General features: G+C 37.9%; 1 protein-coding gene across 1 annotated transcript; it reads right to left on the bottom strand.

The window, feature by feature from the left end:
- Positions 1-129: 129 nt before the first annotated feature.
- SPIC (Spi-C transcription factor) lies at positions 130-6,484 on the bottom strand. Its single transcript, XM_018086753.3, has 4 exons — positions 6,379-6,484; positions 4,806-4,918; positions 3,823-3,931; positions 130-557 (listed from the first exon to the last, which is right to left on the bottom strand). Exons 1-4 carry the CDS (start codon positions 6,482-6,484, stop codon positions 130-132), a joined length of 756 nt encoding a protein of 251 aa, XP_017942242.3.
- Between the last annotated feature and the right edge of the window lie 21,360 nt (positions 6,485-27,844).

Genomic DNA, 27,844 nt, shown 5'->3' with positions numbered 1-27,844 from the left:
ATAATTTTTTAAATCCTCCTCTTCATGTAGCATGTATGATATCTTAAAGGAAAAGCTATGTAAAGAGAAGAGTTTCTGTGCTGGAAAGTATTGCTGGATAACAAAGACCTGTTTATGTGAAGGATAAGTCTAGCTGTTAGAATGCTGCAATGCATAACCATTGTTGTACATGTAATTATTGTAACTGGTCCAGTCATCTGCATACTGATATTCTTGATTAGACTGAATGTAGGGGTGATAAACTGTTTCTTTTCCTAAGAAATAAGATGGAGCAAGTCTCTTTAGAACAACAGCACTGAACTGGTATGTCAGCTTCCTACGAATTTTAATTATTTCACCTGTTCTTCCATAATTCCTCAGTGCTCTGGCCATCTTCTGATATGTCATGATCTTGCGGTTTCCCTTTCTTTCTCCCCACAGTTCTGCAAGTTTCTCCTTGTTTTTGGAGACAAACTGGAAGACACCATTTGGCTTATCCACCCACTGGATGCAGTTTGCCATAGCTGGATCATACAGAGACTCATGGAGGTATTCAAACAGTCGAAGTTTTTTTCTACCTATAAAGAAATCAAGTACAAAAGGTCAGAACAGAACTCATGCTTGTTTTAAAGGATGAGCAGTTGTCTTTTTCCTGGAAAGGATCTTACAGGCAAAAGCATAGCTTAACCTATTACCCTGTCCCAAATTAAAAGATCAGTATAAACTATTCAATGGAAGACCAGTGAAACCAAATGGGATAATTATTCTGAAACATGTGGTGACAGAAAGGGATTTGGTCATTAGAGTTTCAAGAGCAGGTTATTTGGGGATCATGACAAATATCTGGTGACTTCACTGTATCATAGGTCTCAGAAGCCACTTTCAGCATCTTCAGACACATGCTGTGCAGATGCACGGTGAAGGAACACACATTAGGAAATTACAGCCTCAGACAGGGTGGGAAAGAGGTTCTGGAGAGCCAATCAGAATGTTTTTAAATAAATGGTTTCCCTGTTTATTCAAAACTCCAAGATTTTGAGATGGCTTAGTTTTGTCAAGTTTGGTTCAGGAATGTTTTGGGGATGCAAGGTAGTCCTTGATATAAAGGTGAGCAGGAAAATCAGGCTAGTTTTTAAGCAGAAAACTCATGTAGTCAAAAAGGAGCTAGACCTTCTGGTACTCTGTATATTTTTTTAAATCTGCAGAAATGTCAACTTGCATTTCCATGCAGGATAAAGCAAGCTTAGAAACTGTTTTTCTCTCCACAGGCTCAGTTTTCAAACTTAAGTTTACTAGTGAGGCTTATTTAGTTTCAGTTAGATCTTGTGGATCCTCCTCTCTGAAGTATTTCTAGTTCCTTTCACAAAGCCAAGGGTGATCAAGAAGCTGCTGTAAGGAGGAAGAATTTAAGATTATGAGACAAAGAGGAACATTTTGCAGAAAGGAGAATCTATGCAGAAGGACATCTTCCACTTTAACTGAAGTGCAAACAAGCAGCTGCACCTAGAGTTCATAGTCTTGTCTTGTGTGGCTATTTTAAACTAGGAACAGGGGAAAAGTAACAGTTGCTAAGGAACACTGAGGTCAAAGACATCTGTCAGGGATGACAGTAATTCTGTATCTGGTGATAAGGAAAGAGGGGAGAAGTAACAGTCGGACTGGGAAGAAGAGAAGCCTGAAATCAGAGGTACTTTCCAAAAAATTAATAAAGTTTCATTATCTAAATAAAAATTGGCCTGTGACTGGAAGTACATATGCTACTAGAAATACATACAATATTATTGAGAGAAGAAGTTTAAAAGCTTGGTCACAGTAGGCAATTTTTAGTAGGTGAGCTCCTTAAGTTCTCTCTAACTTTAGTTATCCTATAAACCTAGGGTAGAACAAATAAGATCAGAGGAAAATCCACATACTACTGGGGACTGGATTTCTGTGTGAAAAGGATAGCATAGCCATATCTACCGCAGCATCTGATTTCATGCTCTCTGCCCTCTTAAGTTCAGCTGTCATTTCTGCCCAAGCTTTCATTTCTAGACACATCGCCTCTAGTTGATGTCTTGGTTGGAGAGGGTAAGAGTTTGAGCTGGGGTTAGTTTACAGACCTGTGTTCTGCACCTCATTGCATAAGCTAGCACTGTTTAGTACCAGGCCCTAAACATCAGCCTGGGCTAGCAGGGGAGTGCCTGCAGGTTTCTTATGTGATGACTGGAGAGAAGCAGGTTCCTCCAGAAGGTGTTTCAGAGCATCTGCATTAAATTTCTGTGCTAAATTGTCCTGAAGCAGCCTAATTCTCTTGGGGAGAATGTAACTAATTCAAACACATTTCTGAAGTACCTCCCTTGAATGCCTCCACTCACTGAGCTTTATTTCAGATCATGGAATGGTCTTGATGTGCATGAATAAGAGTGTTTTCAGAAGAAACCTAACTCAAAAGGTATGCTTTCCAGAAGCATATCTAAGTCAGTGCAGCTTTTAGAACTTATGGCTAGCCTGGAAATTGCCCTAAATAAACCTTTGTGAAACACTTTAAACACAGGATTTGGGCCCTTGGTACCGACTCTTTCATCTACAGATCTATTTCTAGAGGGCCACACTACTTGCTAGCGTACAGAAAACTTCTCATGTGTCAATAAGAAACTAAGAGGACTACATTTATTTAGGTATAGTGGAAATAGTCCCCTAAATCACAGTTTCTGGCAGGAATATCACCATGGACACAAGGAAACCCATAAGAGGACACAAAATAACCCCATAAGAATAGTCAGTTACTTTAATAATTTCTGCAGTATTGCCTTCTGGGAAAGATTGGCAACAGAAATAAGAAAAGAAATAGGAGCTAGGAAATTAAGTTTAACACAGCAGTAACAACTGAAGGTGAAATCAGATATTGACATGCAAAATTCCCCAGTGCAACAGTGGGTAGGACCTAGAAAAGCAAAATTTCTGGATTGAAATGTTCTCATTTGCAATGGTGAATTTCAGATACCTGAAGCACAGAGCTTAAAAAAAGAGGCTTGTCTTCCCATCGTCCCAAAGAGTCTGTGGTAGTAACAGTAGTAGTAGTAGTAGTAGCTATTAAGCAACAGAGACCACAGTGTTTGGCATCAATGGGAAGAGACAATACCAAAAACCGACACTCTGTGGTTAGTGTTGAGAGAAGGGGATTTCAAAAATCGCCAAAACCAGGAAGCTACTCAAAAGTAGGTGCAACAGTGGAAATCTCATCTGGCAGTCATAGAAAGGATGCTGTGTCCCACAAAAAAAAAAAAAAAAAAAAAAAAAAAAAAAAAAAAAAGAAAGAAAGTAACAACTAATGTCACCCAACACATTCTTTGTAAAATAGGTATCCACAGATAGCCATTTAAGTAAAGTCAACCGAAAAGAGCAGAAAAATAGCTATAAAAATGCACACTGGAAGAGACAAAAGCTAAAAGGTAGTTTGGAAAGCAAAAAAAAGCAGTTATAAGTCAGGTGCAAAAATATTCATGTATGTAAAAAACTTCCAAGAAAATCACTGCTTGTTGAATCACATGAAATAAAATAAGTTGTGTAAGTTCATAACAATGTTATTGATAGATAGATTTATTTTTCTGCATCAGACTTCATCCCAGATGATTTGGAGTGAAAAAATCCCTGGTTTGTTTTTCCAGGTACTAAACAAAGACAGAATAAGTTAATAATAGATTTATCAAATTTTATAAGATTTAGCAGATGGGAACTATTAAATGTTAATTTATCTTTTCCTATTGAAAGTGAAAGAAAAACTTAAGAAAAGGAGAAAGCATGATTTGCCAACAGATTTTTGAAGTAGCATAATGTTCAAGATATTAGCTTTTTACAGACCTTTCCCTGGTTTTGGCTGGCCACCAGCAGCATGCATCACTTGACTTTCTGGAGTATTCTGCAGTGTATGGTAGACAGTCTCATCTGCATAAAAATCCGCTGCACTGTTCTTCAAGAATTAAGACAACAAAAGGTTACTAATAGAGTACATTCTCAAAAGAAATGCCTGAAGCCTTCAAAATGCAACCTCTCATCACCTCATCCACAGAAGAATTTTCTCAGCCAGGAAGGCAGGTTTACCAGTAAAAAGCAGCACTAATTTATGTCCAAGGGCAAGATCTGCCCATCAGAGGAGAAACTAAAAAGGAAAACAGCTCCACTCTGAACCTTTAACCCTTCTATTGGAAGCAGAGGAGGAACAGTTTCCAGCGTTAGTAAAAGACAAGGGCCACCTGGACAGTGTCCCCTACAGACTCTGTAGTTCCTGTGCCATGTTGTCGCTAATCTGCTGGTTGAAAATGGGCTTTTGTGGAATCTATTATTTCCCCTGCATTTTCCATCACTCCTGGAGGCCATACTCCCAGTGTTTTTAAAAATGAATATGGACTCTATTGGCTGAAGCTGAGCTCAGAGTCCTGATAATCATGGTCTTCCCAGAACTTTTAAAGTAAACAGCTGTTGGAGAAATCAAAGTTGTGGTATTTTTTCAGAGTGGCAGAAGATATGTTGAGGTTGGAATTTGTGTTCTCTGCCTGTTCCCAGGTAACACTAAGAAGCCCTTTTCCCTGTCATAGTGGAAGGTTTGTTTGTTAGTTGTCATGTGACGTGATGAACCACAGAAGAGCAACAGAGGCAAAGATGACTCCTAAAAATATACTATTAATCATGTACTATTAAACATTTCCCAGGGAAGTTCCATCTGAATCATGCTGGACTAGATCAAATTCCTGTTAGTGTTAGCATAAAGATTTGTTTCAGGAATCACAAATGAGCAACCAATATTCCAGTTGTATCTGACTACTATTGGTAATGAGTTCACTTACAATCACATTCCTCCAGCTATACCCTTGCTCCTCCGTAGATGGTGCCACACAGTAACTGGGACTTGCTCGGAGGTGGTGGTGATGGTTGATCACAGTAAGGCAATTTTTATAAGCTGATAATTAGGAGGAGAGAGCAAAAATCAAGTGAGTAAAAGGGAAAGAAGAAGGGGAAAAGCAGTTTTTTAAAAATAAAATGTCAGATATTTTATAGCATCATGAAATAGTTTGTTTATTACAAAACAGAGGGCAAACAGATCACCAAACATAATGAATTGTATAATTAGAGACTTATAATACATGTAAAAAGGAAAAGGGACTGTCATGCAGTTCTGCAGACCATCAGGACTATGCAAGTCAGAGTTTCCAATCATGACTGAAGTAAAGCAGCATCAGAGCGTCTGCAGTGCCTGAAAGAATGACACGGAAGGAACCTCAGCACTTAGGATGTCTAAAAGAAGCAGAGGAGAACACTGGACTAAATTAACTTGGAAAAAGTTACACTCTGCAGGTGGTCAAAAGAAGATTTTGGAGGGGATGAGTACATCAATTGCAAGTGGAAATGTGGGTGCAGCTGCAGGACAATACCTCTCTCCAATGGCCCTAACAATAGACACAGGCAAGAACATTGCAAGTAATTATATATAGTGAGCCCTTCAACATGTATAAATTACCAGGGCAGTGGAGCCAAAAATTTGTTAGCAACAGCTGAAGATACAGACCTATCAGTCTTCTTTACATTTCAGTTTATAATAGATAAAGGTAAATAAACTTCCTTGTATGAAATGCATTTCACACAAAAGAGAGTAGATATTTTGTTAACGGACTTAGAGAGTTTGTGATGCAGCCTCCTATTTTCCTTTCTTTCAGTTTCTGTTTATAATGTGAAAACATCAAACACAGATTTTAAATTTTATAGTAATTTAACTGCCAAAACCTTGCCAGAACAGGAACAATTTACAGTTTTATTGCACTTTAAATTTTCTAAGGTGTAAAACTCTTGAAGCCAAGGAAAATAATGTTCTATTAATTATCCAGACTCAACCTATCATTCCTGAATAAAAATATTTAAAATTTATATATTAATGTGAAAAAAGTTAAATGTGGAAATTAATTAATTTCACTTGCTGGTGGGTTTTTTTGTTTTGGTTTGGTTTTGCTCGTTGTTTTTTTTTTCATTGGAGTTCATTGTTACATGAGTTTATTTATAGCATAGCAGAAGGGCATTTTTAAGTTAAAGCCTCAAAACTGGAAAAGTCTGTTGCATTATGGTCGTATATCCTCTGATTATAGGAAATCTGAGCTCAATGCACCTGGGCTATTACTAGGGGGCAGGTAGAGAGGGCTAGTCCAACAGTTTCCCTGTGCTGTGACCTGGAAGATACTCACCACATAGGGCAGTACTAATAGAGGGGTGGAAACCCTCTAAATATTCTTCCTCCTTTTCATTCTCCCAGAGCATCCCCCTGCTATCCATCAATCCACTCGAAATTACCCTCCTACCTATATGTTTTAATAGCTACTTTCCTGTAAAAATAGGAAGTGGTAAATGAAGTGGAATAAGGGTCTTTTTTACCTGGTGAATATTGCATTTCTCTGTCAGAGTGCTGCTGCAGTACTTCTAATGCATCTTCAAAAGCCTGGCCCAGGACATCTTGCTCAGGAAAACTCTGCAAGAACATTTTTCTATTCAGGAACCAGAAAAGACCAGGCTGGTTCTTTCAGCATTGTCAATCAGCAAATCCCAAACAAATACAGTGCTTGCATAGAATACACATCCTCCTGGAACACGCATTTTGCAGGCACCGAGTAATTATCATAATTTTTTACTATTATGAGAAAGTTCTCACTCCTTCAGAAGTCTGTTTGAGGTCAGTGGGACAATTCACATGGGTAACATTACTCACTTGGTCAAATGTTTCAAGGTTCATTTCCTTAATTTGTAACAGAAGTTTACATATAGGGTGTTAATACTGCTTGAGAGTTTTATGGTCTGTAATACAGAATTGTATGTATCAATTGTCTAACATGATCTATTAAGCCAAAGTTAGCATTCAATATCATTGACATGACAAAAATTATTATGTATAATTTCTGAAGCAGTTATATAGAGAAAATGCTACACTATGCCACTACAGGAAACCAAGTGTGGATTTTCACAAAATGGTTTATTATAATTTTAGAATACCTTGTTCTAAAAAGCTAAAAAATCCTGCCATATTTGAGTTTGACTAAGAGTCTACTGTAGTATTTGAAACACTCAATAATGAAAAAGAATAAAAGTAATGTAGACTTACCATTATTTAGATATCAAAACTTGAATCCTGTTGAAAATAAACAGTATTTTTAAATGGTATGTTTCAAAACAAAAAATAATCCTCTGAATATAAATAAAACCAACTAAATGAAACAACTCAGTACTATTTCCAATTACGAGGTAAAATATTTTTAATAAAACAGATAAAAGGGATTTATTTTTAGAAGGTAGCATTTAAATTAAATTAAATGTTTGTGACATTGTATTTTGATTTTTTAAATTTAATAGTAGTTTTTGCAACTAATCTTCCAGTTTCATCAAAACTGTAACTTTTTAATTATTATCCACATCAATTTAAATACATTTTTTAAAGACATTATGAAGTGAAAATGTGTTGTTGTTGACATTGAGTCTTACTTAGCATAACTACTAATTTCCCAAAGAAAATACCAATCTGCACTAAATGCAACTGTTTAAGTTCCTTTGGTTCACAGCCAGTTGAAATAAACTTAGGTTTTTTTCTAATGCGGACTAGTACATGACTGTATTTGAACATACATAAACACTCAGACTAATTGTGAGTTCCAGAAGCAAATTTGATTGTTTAATAAACAGTGTCAATAAACACATTTTCAGCCAGTTTAACATGGATTATACTTTATATACAACATTACCCAGAAACATATCCCTAGTACCTTTTTTTTAATTTATATTTGTTACAGAAAACAAGAATCAGGTTTTGTTGCTTTGCAGATTTTTTCCCCTGTTATAATTTACGTTATTTTTTCAAAATTGTAAATATAATAATCAATATATCAGTATTTTACTCATTAAATATTTGATTATTTTGTGTTATGTTTTAAAATACAAATGAGAGACAGGATATATAAATATTACTAAGGAAGAATTTTATCCAAGACTAATCATGAATGTTCTAATGTGGCAATAATCCCTCAGGTAAGTATGTTATAGTGCACTGTTGAAATTTGCAAGTTTTTTTTAAATCTTGACGACACCAAACATATATGGTGAAATCCTGGTGATTCAGTAAATTGATCTCACTGACATTGATGGGATTTTTCTCTTTTGCTTCAGCACAACAAGTATTTCAACAAACTGATCTAATTTAATTCTGAAACCAAAATGGGCCACATTAATCATTTAGCTGCCATGGTGGCCACAGCTTCTTGGGCTATAGGGCTGTAGAAATTAAAGACAGGAATCTCCTTTGTAAAGACCTTCCCCATAATCTTAATTCACTTTCCTTAAATTCATTTTGTCTAACTCAGATTCCAAACCAATACCTGGTAAACCTTGACAGAACATCTACGGTCACTGTCAAGGCTTTTCAAAACCTAAAATGCACACATATTGGCAAGGTACTGTTGAATGGGCATACCATTTACACCACTGAATTCATACCAAAAAAGAAAAAAGTCCCATCCTAAGTAAGCTTAAAAAAAATTCTGAACACTTACCTAGAATTTCAGCTCCACACACAAGACAAGAATCTGTCTGGTTTCATAAATAAATGAAAGACTGAGTTCCCACAGCAATGAGCTGGCAAAGGGGCTGCATTAAATAGCTGATTTTAGGGAAGTGTTTTGGCTAGGGATTTTTTTGAGAGTATAGGTATAGTAAACTGCTAGCTTGGCCCTTCATTTGCTCTAAAGATTTATATCAATGATTCATACTGATAGAAACAAAACTAAATGTTTTAACTATGGTCCAAAACATGGAGGTTTTAAGCACTGGGAGAGATTTCTTTTGGCTATGGCACCTCCTAACAAATCTATCTCTGATATGGTAGTATGGTGAATCCAGGGCAAAAACCTACATCCCTCGTCTGTCCCATACAGACTGCAGTGGACTTAGAGGTTTTATTGGAACGTCCTTGTTGGCTCAAACTAGACCTCAAAATAAGAGTTTGAAGGAGCTTCAGAATTCTTATTCAAAGCTCATGTTTGTAGCCCAAGTCCAGATCTAAAGCATTGGCTAAAGCATTCAGCACAGATTAGACAAGCTGTAGTCACTGATTTGCCAAACACTGTCTGAACAGCTCTAAGACATGATGTTGCATCCTACAGAAAGAGAACTCTGTGTTTTTCAGTACAAAACTTCTTATTGCTGATATAATCTAATATGTGCCATAGCTCTTTCCAGCCAAGTCTTTCAGAGGCACATTTTGCAAAATTTCCTCAGCATTTGCCATTAGCTGCTGTAAAACAGTAATTATCTCTTACATTATTTATCTATACTCCCTCAACAAAGAACCTAGTCAAGAACTAGCCTGGTTATGAAAACTCATTGAAAACAATTTGAAGCCAACAGCCAACCATTTCTGCTGTTTTCAGATGCAAGCTGCCTTTTCAAAGCTTGCACCGCAAAGTTTCAGAATATCTTTGTGTGTGTGTGGGAAATACATTGATACATTTTCTTTTTCTTTTGGATTTCAAGGTCTATTTTGCACCACTTCTCATGCGTGACTTGGGCTTATAAAGGAAAATTAATTGGCCACTCTAATTTTAAAATATCGAACTGTGACTCAGTACTGGATTTCAGGCTAAAATACAATTACACAATTAACTTCCTTTCCACATATAGTTAACTTTCGTCTGCAACATGGAAAACCACAAATTTCATGGTTCAGTTCTTTCTTGAAGTAGAAATATGTATTGGATTTAAAATTATGAATGAGCTTCAAGATTCCTCCTGGGTTCCTTTCTGATAAATTATGTCCAAATAGGCCCTCCGATGATACAATCTGACCTGCCTACTCCTACATCTCTACCTGAAGCTGGGCAGTGAATGTCCTGGTCTCCTGTGCTCCTCACTCATCCTGGTCATGAAACTGTAGGAGTGGCCCCAGTGGAGGAGGGAGGCTCTGCAATGGACCCACCACGTGCCAAAGTGGAGCACAAAAGCCACAAGTGAGTGGCCTCTGTGAAAACATACTGAAGAAAGGGCAGAAAGTGCCAAATGGGAAGACACAAACCTGTGAGGGAACATGAGAGGGGACAAGAAGGGAACAAGAGAACCAGGTGATAGAGATAGAAACAAGGGAATAGGGGGATAACAAATTCAGAGGAGTTGGAGGTGCTCCATAACTGAGCAGCCACAACCCCAGAGAGACTGTAGCCCACAGAGGGACCACATCAGTGTAGAGAAAATTAGCAAGAAGGAAGCAACAGTGGAACAAAAGGGTGAGAAACAAGGAAAGGCAGAGAGAAACCACCACATCTTGACCCCAAACCCCTGTACCACTCATTGCCTCACCAAAGGAACTGAGTATAACCTGTGGAGATAACAAGAGGGGAGGAGATGTGTCTGGAGTTCAGTTGAGCCTGGGAAAGGGGAAGGAAAGATGTTTTAATGTTTGTCTTCTTCACTTCCCAATACCTGAATCAGCAAACAAATATACTATAACGATAAGTTAAGTTAAATTCCCAAACTGCGTGAGCAGCTGTGTGTGTTTGTGGCTGCTGGCTGGGTGTTGTAAAAGAGAGTGAAGGTCAAGAGATGAAAACTAATGGTTTTAACACCAATAAAATTGTCCATCTTCCTAAATCAAACTGCTTGATCAGAGAGTTCTCATTTCAGATGAGGGGCTACAACATCAGGCATGTCTGCAAAAGTTTGTTTTCAGAGGAAATGGGAAGGTGCTATACACAGCACAAACACACAACAGAGAAACAAGAACAAATGCTGTCTCATAGGGCAGTTTTAAACTCTGTGGCCCGTTTGTACATTGAATCTTTGGCCACCACAAGCTCAGAGCAAGGGCTCAGCCTACCTCCCTGAGAAGCCTGTAAGGGTTCAGAAGAGGCAGAGTAAGGTACAGCTGAGGATTGAGTGACAGCAAACATTGACTTCTCACTTTTCAGTAAATCCCAGTACAGTCAAGGCTTGCAGCACGATGACCTCTACTGAGAAATACTATTACAGAACAAATCCTGCTTTGATATTTTCATTGGATGGGAAGATGGATTCCAGATACAAGCCTGAGAAAGAGAACTTACTCTTCACATTTAAATGTCTCAAACAATTGATGTACTTGATAACAAAATTTTAGTATCAGTTAGAAACCACAACATCAAGCTCTTCTCCTTCCTCCATGTTTTAAAAATAAACTTCAAACAGAATGTTGTTTAAGTTTCAGAATTTACTTCCATCCTTGCTTGGCACTAAAAGCTAGTTCACAGTGATGGTAAAGTGATGGCATTTTCACCTCTGAATAAACCCTAGAACTAAATAATGTATTACAGCACTTGTCAGAGAGTTTTAGAAAGCATAAAGACTCTTGTATGAGGCATTGTTCAAATGTAGAATAAAAACCAGTCTCTCTTTTCCTAAAGGACTATCAACCTTGAAATGGCAAGTTTTCTCACCAGGCATTTGTAGATTTCTCAGGTTCTTTTGAATGTCCAGCAATTTGTAATCACCCAAATAGCACAAATAGACCCCTCACAATAGAAGGCAATTCATTAAAAAAAAAAAAGGTCTCATTGTAGAAATTGTTCTGTCATGAGGAGTCATTTACCCACACATAACAGACTGGTTACCAGGTCAAGAATCTCCAGAAATCAGAAATTGCTGAATGAGACAGCCACAGAGAGCTTCTGTGTTTATATACTACTTCTGGCCCTTGTCAGATGCCTTTGCCACTCCTCATCTGGCCATGCAGCTCTGTAATAATCTTTGTCATGAATCCTCATGGGTGTAGATTAACAGTAATTACACAACTGCAGATCTTTCTCCCTGAAAGTGGAAAGGTTGAGAGGTCACTTGCCTGAGCTCACCTTCTGAGTTTAACCATGTTGACCAGCGAACTTTCAAATCTCTGCCATTATTCTGTTTCTGGTCTGCTGCCTTCAAGGTTCAAAGGAAACTGGAAAGTTTCTTGCAGCAGTCGTGCAGTCTTTTCTCTATGCAAGAAGAACAGGGATCAACACATGGAGATCTCTCTTTTACATGCAGTGTGAAGTGGTAATCCAGGCATGAGCGTCTCACAGTGAATCAGTCTGTAGTCTGAACTTCAAATCAGTGGGCTCAGAAAATCCCTGAATTCACATTCCCAGTCCCAGAATATAAGGAAAACTCTCCTTAAAAAAGCCCCCAAACAATCAAAACTGAACCACCAAACAAACACAAAAAGGAAATAAACGCAGATTAGTACTAGCCTAAGTATTATTTCCATGATTTTGGTCAGATAATTTAGTGTAGAATGTATAAAAAAAACCCAATTATGGCATCATATAATATAAGCAAATCAGATTATGAAACTGGGTCTAATGATTCCATTTTTGTTGGAAGAGTTTAGTCTGTACATTTCAACAAACATGGTCATTTATTCAAATACCAGAAGATGAGAACCATAAGCTCAAATGCTTCACTTGCCTTACAAATGATTCTACAAATGGCAAATTCTACAATGCAAAATACAGACTTTTATTGTAATTGGTGGAGTTATAGTATCGGTTCCTTAGCTGGTGGAAATTGGTATAGAGCCACCAAAGCCAAAGGATCAGTGATTTCTACAAACAGAGGTTCTGGCTCATAATTGACACCAGTATTATTTTCACTATAGTAAGAGGAAACTTACTGTGCCAGCACTAATGTTACACATTCTTCCCTGAATTCCTGATTTGCTTTAATTCTTTGTCTACCTTATAAAACATTACAGTTGGTTACCAAAAGAGCGGTATTTTTTCATTTTAATTCTTGTGAGAGCTCTTTATAATTATTTACAGAGTATCCTTTTTTTAAAAGAGCTTTGTCCAACCATTATGTACAAGTACATCTTATGTATGAAGCGTTTTATCTTAAGATAGAAAAAAAGATCTTGAAAAGGTTTTACAAATTGAATTTTAAGCCTAAAATGAGAGATTATCTCAATCAGACTCATTTCCTTACCTCTAAATATGAAACATTTGCATATCACATTGAGATTTCCATCTCAATATGGAATTCAATGAAGATCATAAGTTATGATCCAACCTTAAGATTTATTTATTTGGCTTACATTACATCTGTAATATGTTTTACTTAGAGCCATTGAATAATTACAGTCATAAAATTAGATATTTTGATAAATCATTGCAGAGGTTAGGTCTAAGCATGGAATTGCCTCTTCTGGGGCCTAAAAAGAGAAGTGCAGCATGAAGGCTGAAGTTGCATGAGTAGGCAGATCAGCTCTTCAATGGAAAACCCACATCCAAAGCCCCAACTTTATAACTAGACCCAGTATATTGGTCCAGTTGCTCATGTCAGCAAGGTTTCTTGGGAAGCTTCTTCTTTGGCTCCATATAACCAAAGGAAGTGAATTTCTGCTGGGAAGCCCCGTTGAAATAGAAAACCAGAAACCACAACAGAAGCACAAGGAACTAATAACAAAAAGTGCATTGGAGAGAAACCAAAAACCACCCCTAAAAGAAGACTCTAAAATGAAATATGTAATAATTATTTTGATTAATTTACAGGTAAAATGAGTACTCTCTCAAATATTAGGATAAATAAAACACAAAATCAATAATATTTCATAGGAAAAATTTCAGATCAAGACAGGAATAATATGAGAGTATTTCATAAAAATAGCAATGGACAAAGGAAAGAATTCTATGCTACATCTTGTTCTCACCAACGATGAGCAGCCGGTGGAAATGTGAAGCTCAAGGATGAAGAATGGATCAAGGGTAAAAATGAAAGTTCTTTACTGAAAGAGAAAACATATAGAAAGAAGAATACAGTATTTTAATAACTCTTAATGGTGAAACTGGGGAAGCCAAATATGAACTAACAATTTTCCAAGTAACTGATCTATTTGTGGAAGAAACATGCTTTCAGATTCAAGGGGCATTTAGATCATACAGGACTAATTCAATGCTTCATTTCAATTCCATTCCTCCTAAATCATAAAGCTGAGAGTTGAAATACGTCAAAACTAGGTGACAGTCTTTTGAACTCTAAAGAATGGATGGAAGAAATTGTGTCTCTTTTTGGAAAAGCTGGAAAAACAGACACATAATAAATAGCTGCTGTAGCATCTGCAACCATGTTACAACTTAGAAACCCTGCCTTTCCAGGGCACAGTCTTATAGCCAGGAGATGCACCAGGTCAATACAAAGTGGAGTTTACAATTTAGGTACTGAAACATATATGCTTTAGTGTCTCCAGAACTCAAAACTTTACTTTTCTCAGAAGCCCTTGGAGGCAGTTTTGTATTTCGAAATCAAATCAGAAGCCAGAGCACCATGCAGGAAGTAGAAGCACTTTACCTAGCTAGTAAGAAACAAGCTGAGATCCCAGCCCCTTCTTTTGTTTCAAAGCCCCACTGGGGAGCAAGGCAGTGGTGTGTATGACAGCTGAGTTATTGCAGTGCTGCCCTGGGCAGTAGTAATGTGGGTTCAGTTGCCTCCACAGTTTCAGGAATTTAACCCCTTGTTCTGCACCATTCAGCAGAAGGCCCTGAACAACAGACCTGTGTGTTAAATCCAGGCTATGGCACATCTTCACCCGGTGATCAGTTGCACACAGACCTTCTTGTGGCTAACAGATTGCTTTCATTAATGTCTTATTCTAACATGCATATGAAAAAAGTAGAACAATTACTAATAGCTATTATCAAGTCTCAGAATATATCGACTTTAAAGGACCTGCGTCGAGGTTTTGGACACAACAATGATAGTTATGACAAAACAGAGGTAATTAGAAAAAAAAATATTGGACAGACATTTAAAGAGAAAGGAAAAGAATGTCTTAGAAACTCTGTAGCAGATTAAAAGAAACCTACAATTTAAAGACCTGTAGGAGACATACAGAAGCGAACAGTATCCAAGTAGGGGAGTTCTAACATATTTAAGACAAGGAACATACCAGGTTCAGTCAGACAGACCACATAAGCATCTCTTGAAGCACTGCATCTGAAGTTGTTGAACAGGAAGAAAAATTAACATCTATAGACTCCAATTGATCTTTAAATCCAGTGTAAATTACCAGCAATAGAAGAATATGCCTATAAAAAAAAGCAGTGGAAGCAAATCGTGGGGCCAGCCTGGGATCTTCAAGTCTGTTGAGGATAGAAATAACAAATGCAAAATATTGGTATTATGCATTATAAGAATACAACATGCTTTCTTCACTATAAGAATATAAGCTGACCTTCACCTTAAACGAAATTCAACACCCTACAGGATACTAGTATAAGGCCTATGAAGTAAATGTAGTTCATTTATAGATTCAAAATAGGCAGAAATTTTATAAGACAGTATGAAAGAAATAAATTGCCACTTAAAAAGGGAGAGAAATGTTTTTAACACAAATAAGAGTTTTCTGCACCACCTTTCATAGAAAATATGCAATTTCATCAGAAGACCAAGAGTTGGAAAAACCAACTCTATGTTGGCATTAACCTCCTCAAAGCTGAAAAGAGAAAATGTTTTGGGCCTTCGATCAAAACATGAAATGTTCCGTAGGAGTTTTCCTCCAGCTGTTTCAGCTGCAAGTACTTTTGTCTTAAATAAATATAAATAGGGTACCCTGACAGGCTGGCCCAGATTCCGTCATGTGCAGCAGGAAGGTCAGTTGCCCTTCCCAGGCAGAAACACTGCAAAGGGAACATGCACCAATTTTTTCTACTAAAGCAAAATGTGGGATCACATTTTGTCATCATTCCCATACAAGCTATTACCATAATACATGATTGGTACCACAAATTAAGAAAATGTTTAAGCATGCAAGCACCAAAAGCACAGCTGTTTGAGCTTCTGAATCTCATTTTCAGGGATAGACACCTAGATTTAGTGCCACCAGGGAGTTGGGTAGATATTTCCTGCACAGGGCTGAGATGGAAAAAAAGTAGTGAAGACTTGAAAACAGGTAATCTAAAATGAAGGAATCTGTAAGGTTGTGAGGAAGATGGTAATAAATAGTTCTGAAAGGTTACCAGTTGATAAATTCACTTAGACAGGCAAAAACATATCTAACCTTATAGTCAAATGCTCTGAATAAAAGTAGTTAGAATATAAAAACTATTTAAAGGCATTCTCAGTGTTACAATTGTCATATAACAAAAAATCCAAACCAACCAACCAAAAAAAAATCCAGCACATTCTGTCTTTTTTGAAAGAGGGGAAGGAGGTCAGATTTCTGCCAAAATTATAGATTTAAAAAATATGCTTTAAGGAACTGCAGAGAAGTAAAGGAAATTCTTTAAAAATAGAATTTCTGTCACTTCTATACTCTGAAGGTGACTGAAAAACAGTTGTCCCAAATAATGGGGTTTTATGCTTTGATGAGGCAAACAGTTATGTGGGCATAAAGTGCTATGACTAGCAAATAGATACTTCCTATACTGTCAGGAAAGTGCTGAAGAAGTACTTAGGCTTTGGGGATTTTTACAATCTGTTGTTAAAGAAAGCCTGTATCTTGATGGTAGGGTAGGAGGCATGCCAGTAAAATGGTTTCCTGGCTTGGAATCTTCTTTGAAAGAGAATTTACCAAAGCTGAGTGTTTTTTCATTTTAAATTTAGAATGAAACTGCCTTTCAGCAATGACTTCTATTTAGCAATATTCTTTTCAATTTCTTTTTGAGGTAAAAGAAATGGTAAACTCTAACAACTAACTTGTCTATGAGGGTTTTTTTTTTTAATATACACTATTGGGTAAACGACTAGAAAAGTGAAGTATAAGGGGAAAAGTTATCAGTTAAAGTGAAAAATTAGGAATGTATTTTTGCCCCCATTGCCATTCACATTTCCACTAATCTGCCACAGAAGCTTACAGAATCAAATAAACACATAAAATTAATTCCTATAAGAGAGACCTACAATAGGAGGATATCCAGATGCCTTCATTTTGAATTATCATTGAATTCAAAAAAAAGCACAAGACCTGACAGTTACACAACAGCTTTACATATGTCCTGTAAATGTCCTCCATGGAATTTCCCCAATCCACACCTACGTGATCTCAGTGAGTTTAGCTCACTCATGTTTTCTAGGATGTATCTGATAAAGGCAGATACAAAAGAAATGTAAAAGAAATTGAAATTAATCAAGAAGTGGAATCGTGAGTTTATAAGCTAAGGCCCCTGTTTGCCTGTTTTATGAACCATTTATTAAGCTGTTAGGCAGCTAAGTGTGTAATTCAGTCACACAAAAAACCTTGCATAAAGACAGGAGAGGCTGGATTTAAAGTGGCTTCTTTAAAGGTCACTTCAAAGATAGAGCAAGGGACCCAGTTCTAGAAAATATTCAGAGGTGATCTTAAACTCACGACTAATCAGACACATATTTTAACTTAAAATTGAGTATTTGCTTAATATGCCTGGACAAGCTGAGCTCCTGACTTTTGCATAGTAAGAGGTAATACCCTGAATTATAGCTCCCCCAAAAGATGTCAAACACCTCACAGAAACAAATATAAATAGGATTCCAGAGAAGGCAGCCTGCAAGTTACATTGTTAACATGATGTCTAAAGGGAGAATGACAAACATTCCACATCAATCTTCAAATCAGATAGTATTTTTCACTTGTCTGACGTGCTTTCCTCACTTAAAGCCAAGCTCTTAACATTACCCATGCAAAATACATGTTAAGCAACTTTTAGATTCAGGGAATATAGCGACTACTCAGTTAAATTAAGTACAACAGCAGCATTACATATTTTATATGCACAGCCTAAGAGATCAAACTTTACTGCATTCTACGTCAGGGAGTTATAACAACATGGGAGATAAGGCTGATTCTAAATATATGTTGAAAAAGATACATAAATGCAAATAATGACAGAAATAACTGGGTAGTTGTTATGTTTGCATGCCACTGTGTGTCTCATGTTGAACATTTGTTCAACCGTGTTAAATGAAATGCATGGCAAGCATTGTCCCTAAAAAACATCTTCTTTGATTGACTGGACACAGAAAATCTCACAGCTAAGGTATGGTTTGTGTTGGGAACTTTTTTTCTGTTCCATAAAACTCATTTAAACTTAAATGACATTGCAAGCCACTGCAATTCTTCAGCCATGCTCTATGAATTTTTATACTTCATCATCTGAGAGGGAGCACCATTGGCAAGGGGATGTTTCTTTCCAGCTTCTTCCTAGGTGTGGGACTGTGCATGTACTCTTCCACCAGCACATGTTGTGAACAAGTACTGCAGGAGCAAATCAGGTCTTGCCCTGTAACTGAAGCTTTGTAGCAGGATACGGTTAAGCACTAGAGTTCAAGAACTGTATTTTAGCTGGTCTTTCAGATCAAATTTTTCTTCTACTGACACCTGAATTGTGATGAGGCTTCATGAGACAAGTAGCTGTTTGACTGGAATACAACCACAAGAAGGGATGAATTTGGGAGAATGCAGTAACAGAGCAGTACCAGAGACTGCCGCGTAGGACAGCAGGTGTAGGACATCAGGTGAGGTTTAAGAAGGAAAAGAGCAGAAGATGCTGGGAAGTAAGACTGAGAGCTGGAGGTTATTGGAGACAGAAAGTGATTGCACAGACACTGGCTCTGAACTCCAGTGTGCTCAGTGGAGTGGTGGGGAGAGGTGCCAGAAAGAGATTTAATCAGGATTTGAGAAGAGAGGATTGGAACCTATTTGACAAGAAGATAAAAGTAAGGCTAAGATTCATTTGAGAATCTGCACTGATTTTGTGAGGCCTGACTGAAGAACGTAGGACTGGGGATCAGAAGCTTGGACCAATGTATCTTGGACAGAGGGGGCAAGAAGAATAGAAGCCAAAAAAAGTGGAAAGGGAAGACTGGATTTTGAAAGATAAGGGAAGGAGGGACCAAGCTTGTGGAATGGAGGGAGAAGGACCAATGTCCTCTTCCCACTCTCAAACTCCCAAGACTACTATGGAGATCAAGATTTCACCTGGACTGGTAATGTTTCCCTGCTGCAGCAAATATTGGTGAAATTCTTCAGTGATGCAAGAGGATAGCAACTTGCTATTGCCATCAGCTGAGCAGTTAACTCAAATGGTGGAGATGCAAGTGGCAGTCCGGAGGGATTTTTTTTAATGCCAGGCTTTTTCCAAATGTTACTTTTGTTAACTGAAGCATCTGAAAGTGGGGCATGGGGGAACCTCTTCCAAGAGAATATGGAAGTACTCCCAAGACAAAAAATATCAAATCAAAATGTAATCATCTCTCTTTCCTCCTCGCTGGTTGAATACTTGAACACTTTCCTCTGAAGGCCCCTATTTTTTAATGTGCATGGAATAAATGTTGCTCTAATAGTGAGCTGAGACTGCTCAGTAAATGAGACTGTCATTTGCAGAAACCCTGCTGCATCTGTTGCAGAAGTTATAAACTGTCTCATGAATAAGGAAGAGAGAGGATGCTCTCAAAATTAAAGCAGCTGAATGCTGCCCTGGAGAAGTGGGTTTGGGTTCTGAGCCTGTCTCTACCACAGAGTTCCCAAATGATGCTAGGCAAGTCCCTTTGAAGAAATTTTCACAGGTGGTCACTTACTGTATGTTCCTCATTTCTCACTTGAGACCCCGGTACCAGATTTGCAGAAATGCTGAGCAGTACCAGGTGCAAGTGCAGTCACTGAGCACTGGTCTGGGCCCACAAACCGCCCACAAATGCTGAAATCTCTAAAACGTGAGTTCTTAGGTATCTTAAAACAAATACACAAAATTAGTGTATTATCTAATTTAACCTCATTGTGCCTTCATCCCTGTTAAGCAGGGACAAAAAATTTATCTTCACATCACAATGCACTTATAAATGTCTTAATCCCTATATATCATTCATATGTTGTAACGGAGGAAGCGTAACAAAAAACAAAAATCTATAAAGATGTTAACAGTTCTCTCTTGAAAGCAACATCTGACCCTGTAGTGAATAAGGCTTGGGGATGCAATCAAGATTGAAATCTCACTGGCTAATTAGTCACTAAAAGAGCACTATCCCATGTATGCACTGAATGAAGGAAAGATCCTTGTAGCAGAAACAGCTGGTGGTCACGTCATAATAGTATCATAACACACTTACACAGTGAGGACAAATTAAAGTTGTACCAGTCAACTTAATTTTGTCATGTTGTAATTAACTTTTTACTGCTTCATTTGCAATCTGAGTATCCTTTTAAAGATTTCACTGGGTGCACAGACAGGAGGGCAATTTTTTTTTAACTAGTTTCTTCCTCTTTAAGAAAAAATCATGGACATCTAAGGGACTTCTTGATCCTTCCAGAGCTGCCTTAACAGCACAACGATATTTTTTCCAAAATGTTTTGAAGACTTTTGACTCTGATAAATGTATTCCTATAAAACAACATTTAAAAAAGTGTAACTAGCTAAAAATCCCTTCTCTTCAATTCTCAGATTTTCAGTGTTCATCTCTAAAAATGACTAATATAACAAAATCTCAGATTAATTAGAGGCAAAAAAAGCACATTTAACATACTTCAGAAAGTTCTGGGAAGGGGAATCTCTGGGAGTGTTTTCAGTTCAGAGTCAACAAATATACTGCTAGTGTTCCATTTGTGAAGTTGTCCGGGCTGAGCTTGTAAATAAATTTCCAGTAAATAAAGCTCCAATTAGAGCTTAAGTTGTGCCTGTGGATAAGAAGCCAGAGAGTTGGTACATCTGCTCTCCTCATTTCATGGTTTCATTAATGAAATGCTCTTCTAACGCAAACATGACATAAAAATCTTGATATGTGTAATGCAAAACCAAACCATTTACATACTGATGAGGAAAGAGAGAAATCAGGTGTTTTATTTTTAATTAGCAAAATTAAAAGCAGAAAAAGAACATGTCTGTATTTTCCTCTGTACATCGTTTCAGAGTAATCAGATTGTCTTTTACTCAGTACTGTTTACCTATAGTTAAATATTAAGCATCAGTGATAATAAATCCCACAAGTGGCTTGTCAGAGTTCTCCCTTTGCTGTTTCAAAGCCTGATGAAAAAAAACATTTGCTTGTGAAAATGACATAGACTGGTAATACCTTAGGAATTTAAAGGAACCAAATTAAAGGAAAATAAACCCAAAAGAACGTCATCGGCTTTGATCAAAATAAACCTTTTTTTGCAAGTATGGAATTCCCATGAGAATGCTAGGAAACAATGGCAAATCGACTTTTAGAAGACATATGATTCAGCATAATGTTTATTGCAAATAAGTTCCTCTTTTTTTAATAGAGCTTAAAACTTACTAACATATAGTAGCACCATTCTTGCAGAACAAAAGCAGTATTTCCACACAGTACAGTTCAGCAGACACATTGTTTTTATTTTAAGACTTTTTTGGAGAAGTAAATGTAATTGTTAGACAAAAAATATACAGAATGCATTTTTATACAGAAATTAAAAGGTACTACACAGTAGATTGCCCTTGTGTGGCAAGGAGTACACAAGGCTAAAAGCAGTTCAGCTGATAAACATGTTTGTTCAATGTCCATGTAGAACATTTTCTTTGCACAGATTAGCCACAGATAATCCATATTAGCCAGCCTATCTTGCTAGTTGGAATGGGTACCTGGCAAAAAAAACCTCTTTCATGTGTCATCATCTAACAAAAGAACCAAAGGAGCAGCAGCAGACTTCTCTGAAACAATGCTTTTTTGTTGTTGTTTTTGCATCAGCAGTAAACTGTGATATAGAGCATATTAGGCTTTGGTCCTACTGGAAGCACTTTTCTGCAGAATGCCCTTTATCTGATGAATATCTCTGAATAAACTCCCATTTCTCTGCTACACTTCCAGGTAAATTATACCTGCTTGAATATAATGTGTAATTTAGGTCTCCCTCTACCAAGCATCTATTTTATTTGTAAATCAAGACAGATGTTTAAGATACTATGAACATGTTAGTTATACATCTTAGTATACTATTGCAATAAGCTTTTGAAAGCACTGATTATTTCTTGCCTTTGATGAGATCCTTTGTTCCTTCTGTTTATCCCATCAGAAGTAGCTGCTGCTGATCTCCAAATCATTTTCCTGTGACATTCCAGCTGATGTGTGACACAGTGCATGAACAGTTGTGAATTTAGCTGATGAGCACAGAAGAAAATAAACCCATAGAAGAAAAAGTGACAAGAAAACTTCAGAAATTGTCACTGAAATTAGGAAGCTTCAACAAAAAGTAGGGGTTAGCAACTGGAAAATAAAGCTGGAAGTTTCTGATTTCTTGCAGAAGTAATTTTAATTTTTTTTTTTTTTATTTGCTTAGGATGTTTCCCATATGCAGTTGACTGCCATCTTCAAACACTTTGGGCAGAATGCCTAAGAAACATACCCACTCATTTTGAAATCTAATGCTTTCTCCTAAGGCAACAATGATCCTGTTTTTTCCTTGGTGTGTTCAGAGACTACAGGTCTCACACTTTTTTTACAAAGTGCTGAAGAGCTTTCTGGGGCTCATTTTCTGAACTGGATATCTCAAAAATTAGATGCTTGTGATTGTGAGCGTCTAGACTTGCTGATCCATTTGATCCTTTCTGTCTCCTGTTCCAATCTGCCATCAAGCAGCAAGGATTTTTTGAGATACTATACGCAGACATAGCATTTTTATTTCTAAGTATTGCATGTTGTCATAAACATATCTCTGCATACACCTGGTAGGGACTGAGCAGAGGTAAATCCTTATCAATGGAATTTCATATTTTGTCTAACGCAAGATGAAACACCGTATGATGAGGCCAACTTCTGTACTGTTGCTGATTGCAGTGCAAAATGAAATGTGACAGGGTTCAATGACTGTTCTGGTTCCTGACAAATTTTATTTTTTTTTTTTTTAAATCCCAAGAAGTCTTGAAAAAAGTGCTGAGTTTTAGAGGGACTTTTTAACTGTTGGAACCGCTAATTTAAATGCACATATGCTAAGCAAATCATTGTAATAACAAAGAAAAGTGGTTTGGTGGCAACTCCTACCTTAAAGAAAATAACTAGCTGTCAACAGGTCACTCTCATCAGAAAGTGAAATGCTTAAAGGAAGAATTAACAGGCACAGTCAGATTCAGTATGTTAAAACAGTGGATAATACAGACAATGGATAATGTGGTGGCAAATGCAGGCAAAACTGTTCTAAAACAACAATAGGCTTCTAGACTTTGGCCCTCTCTATTTGCTTTTTTCAATATACTTTTTTTTGTTTTGTTTAGTTCCTATGCTTCCCCCTCCTCCTTGTACACATTTCACCTTTAATTTCTGTTCTAAATGAAGAGAACCGGGAACATAAAAAATTAGCTGAAATCAATGAATTTGGTGTTTTCCCCTTATCATAATCATGACACTTTCCCTGTCCTTTATAGGAATTGCTTTGGGGACTAAGACATTTTCACAGGTATAAAAATGGTTGTGGCAAGACATTTGGACAAAAGCACACAAAGCCTCTTGTTAAGGGCATTCTGTATAGCTGTAGTCACCATATATGCTACCACTCACACAGCTTCTCCATGGGTGAATCAAAACACCACTGCTAGAATATGGTTCACTTACCCCTCATTTGCAGATCGTCACAGTATTAAAGGAGTTATGAACTCTGTTAAGAAGTTCTGGAAGAGAGATGGGCTTCATAGGCTTAGTGCCAGCAAATATTCAAGTTTTAGGGTTATGTCTACATGTGATCTAACAGGGCTGGGCATTGTCTTTCCAGCAAGAGATGAGCCTCTTGAAATACTGAACTAGGGAAACAGCCACAACTCAGTCCTTACAAGAATAAAGTCGAGGAGACATGTGATCTGTAGAGGAATGAAGAGTGGAGAAAAGAGGTTCTTGGTAGGTTTCTGAAAGACAGAGGAAGCCAGTGTGGAAGATGATGGGCCTGTATGAATACAATACCTTTTTGAGGCTATGTAACTGAGAACAAAAGCCTATGGCTTACAAAATAAACTGCACTAGGTAATAAAATCTTCAACAGAATAAGATTAGAAGTGTGCCAAGGACAAATTACTAACTATACCAAAATTTCAGCCCAAATTATTTTTATTTTCACAAGCAAGACCTCTTGAAATATACTCATGGAATGAAAGAAACCGTGCATAATACAAATTCTTGCATGTTACATTAGGCTGGCTTATTCTTATAAAATAGACACTTTGTCCTAGGTCCTGTCCAGACTGTTTGCATGTGAAAATATACGTTTATATTTGTATCCTGAGGCAAGAGAAAAAAATGAGGCTTTATCTTGCTCTTTGCAGAGGCTGCAAGAACCCTGGGACAGCCAACAGCCCCACAGTCTGGTGCTACTCACATACTGCACCAGACCTGAGTTTCCTGTTTCTTGCTTTCGAGTTGTGGGTGCTTGTGTTAGCTGTTGGATGGTTGATTTTCAGGTTAGTGTGTCACTGGGAAACTCTCGGGAATGTAGCTGTAAGCTCGATATACTGTCAATGAGTACAGATTTCAGAAATACTAGTCGTAAGTGAAGAAATTGGAGTAGCACACAGAAATAATATATAGCAAATACAAGCCATTATAAACCAACCAGTTGCAGATAAATTAAGTGTTTCACCACGCTGTCAGACCATCACTGGGACAAGGATTAGCCCTCAAATGTGTGTTTAAATGTAGGCTGAGAGGCAATCAAAAACACCTGCAAGCAAACATATCACACTTCTAAGCTTCTGAACTCCTGAGAGTCAAAAAAGCAGCTGTATAAACCAGAAGGTGATGTTTCACCAGAGAACACTCCAGGTCACAACTGTGGCTAAATTCTGTCCTGTTCTGCCCATTTTCCTTGCATCATCTTCCAGAATAGACAATATAAATCTATATAATAATCAATATATAATCTGTATAATCTATATAAATCTAAATATAAATATAAAGAAGACTGAACACATAAGACCGAGACATAAGACTGAAACACATGGATGAGGTGGGAAGTGGAAGGCACCATGCACTATAACAGCAATGGATGTTTTAAGGATGCATACAAAAATTAACAGGAAAATCATTAAATTACTACATTTTGAAGATTGATGCATGTAAGATTAAGAAATGATGTCATAGTTCAAATTAACACCCGTATCCATAAACTGTTCCTAAAAACAAAGATATGTCAGTCTAATGACTGACATCTGAAAATTTCTAGAGTAAAGTTTTCAAAGAACAACACATCAGACGTTAACAAAGGTGGCTCACTGAAACTGCAGTACCTGAAGTCTCACAATTATTAAAAACCCATGTGCTCTGAGTTCAGAAGCTGTTCAGAAACCATAGCAACTGCTTAGAGGGAGTTTATTTCAGGGCCAATGCACAGAGCAGTCATAAACTGTAAGTAGAGTAGCTCATATGCAATTATGTTACAATGGCATTTAAGAAAACAGTTCCAGCCTTACCTTTAATTACAGTATTTGAGTGATGGAGAGGAACCACTTGCTTTAGGTGCCCTTGACATGTAATATAAGCCTTTCTTACATAGGAAGTATCTAATTTTACAAATGTAAATTGACTTTTCCATTAGCAGAAAATTCTTCTTCTGAAGAAAGCACAATTTTGCCTATATATAATTCATAGGTGGGGAAGTTCTATTGAATCAAAGGGGTACTTTTTTCTTCCTGAGGAACATGCCACAAAACAAACTACAAGAAACTTGTGTGAGAAAGAATAAGCTATGATTTACTCTGGGTATGAATTCAGGGATGGGAAGGTGCTGTAACTCAAACTCTCCAAATCTTCTCTCCACATCAATCATTGCCTGTTTTACTAGTTTTAGTTCTTTGTCATGAAAAGAGATAGAATGATAGCCCTGCTCAAGAGCCTCAAAAAACTGCGAAGCAGGAACAGCAATGTGACTTCCCAGTGACATGCACACCAACACATTGGGATGAATTGCAGTGGTATAAAGCCAACTGCAAATAGCTCCACAACCCTGATCTTATACTGCTCTTCCTTCTTTGCACTTGTCTCCATATAATGTTGACATTAGTGTAGTCATTAATACAAATTATATGATAAAAAATGCCATATTTCTGCCAAAAAAGTAGGCTTTTTCAGATGCATGAGGAAAGAAAGAGTGAAAGAAAGATACAGCTAAAACAGTTACCTAGACAGCACAGTGATGCTGGGACAGGTCTTTAAGATGTAAAAGGTTGGGCATGGATTAGATAGGATGGATTTGGGGCACTGGACAGAAAAAGTAAATGGATACATACTGGGAAGAACAGGAGTTGTCTAAGTACAAGGCTGCTTCAATGTTTTTTTACACTGAAGGGTTCCCTGAGTTCTGGTTCAGTCAAGATATCTCCTACTGATGGGGTAGTACACAGTTATCCACTAATTTGAAAACATTAGACAAAACACCAAAATTAGGAGGCTTCCACCCATATGCTCTTTCAGGGATGAAATAGCTGAATTTGGGGTTGGACCAGATGAACCTCCTATGGTCCCTTTCAACCTCAAGTGTTCTGTGATACTGTCAGTTACTATCGCTGGTGTGTGATCTCTCACTTAGAAGTGCCTTGCTACCATCGGTAGGTCTGCCCCTCAAGGAAAGACTGTCATAAGGAACAAAAGAGGACAAAGACAGTCCAAGCTAGGGAGCTACTTCCATAGAACAAATGACTAAAATAGACCAAAATGTTTCAGTTTAGAAAAGAGACAACAAAGAGGGATATCATCAGTAGATATAAAATCAGAAATTGAACAAGAAAGTGAATAGTGCTTTTCCTTTGTTTCAGGAAAGCTAATCAGTGGACCCTGGAAAGCAGAGATGAAGGACAGTAACACTACAGCCTCTCACGTGTCCTCCTAGACATCTGTTGATGACCTGTTGGAGGCAGGCTACAGATCTATATGAACCTGTAAGTGACCTAGCAGAGTTGTTCTTCTGTTCAACGTATTTGTCTAGCTTCTCATTTTGTCATTCCCCTCCTGATCTCACGGGACAAGCAGGAAGTAAAACGAGACAAGGGGAAAGGGGCAACAGAACATGACTGGCAAAAGAAGGAAGCAGGCAGGACTTTTGTTCAATCAGAATCACCATCAAAGAGAGTCCCCATGCCTACTGCTGCCAGTCTGATTTAAATGATGGCATTTTACATCATCTTGCCATCATTTAAAACATGCTTCTGAGTGACTGTGATGCAGCACCAGGAGTGTCAAAATGACCCAGACAAAGGTACTCAATTAAAAAATAGTCACCCTTCCAAAGAGTTTACGAGTTCCTAGAGGGTGAGGATATGGCTTGGCCACATTTTGGTGCCGTGCAGTGGCAGTCCAAGCAGATGCACGGACACCATGGTTCTATGAGCATTGGGAACAGGGCAGTTGCATGTCCAGCAGACGCACAACCATGACTGAGCTTTTAATTTAGATAGTGAAAGGAAAGGAGTGTGAGAGTGGCTTTCATGATGCGTCATCAGAAAACTGGCACAGGTCGGGAGCCTTAACTGAGATGTTTTTCTGGTGCCTCACAACGGCTGAATTCACTCATCAGCCTTCTTCCTGTAACTGAAGGTGGTGAAGAAGACTTGGCTGTGGTCTCTCTTCTTCCCTGTGCCAGTTTCTCCTGTGGGAACTGTACAACTTTGCAGCTCATCCCGTTTTGGTGAACTTTGACTAAAAACCGTCAATACATCCTAAAAGCCAGGCAGGGGAGGGAGGCGAAGGGCCCTCCCACAGCACGCTGCACGCGTCGCTCTCTCCGCAGTCAGTTCGAAGAGACCCAAAACAAACCACACCCCCGGGGCCGCCGCGGAGGGAGCAAAGCCGTTCGGGTGGCGCCCGTTCCATCGCCGGCGGTTTCGCTTTCGTTTCCGTTTCCGTTGCTTGTCCCGGGGCGGAGCTCCCCTGGAAGCCGGGGCAGGCAGCTCTCCGGGGC

Source organism: Manacus vitellinus, unplaced genomic scaffold (assembly GCF_001715985.3).
Source record: "Manacus vitellinus isolate BGI_N305 unplaced genomic scaffold, ASM171598v3 scaffold_5_pilon, whole genome shotgun sequence".
NCBI lineage: Eukaryota > Metazoa > Chordata > Aves > Passeriformes > Pipridae > Manacus > Manacus vitellinus.
The sequence above is the reverse complement of the archived record's forward strand: the minus strand, read 5'-3'. Positions and strand labels throughout refer to the sequence as shown.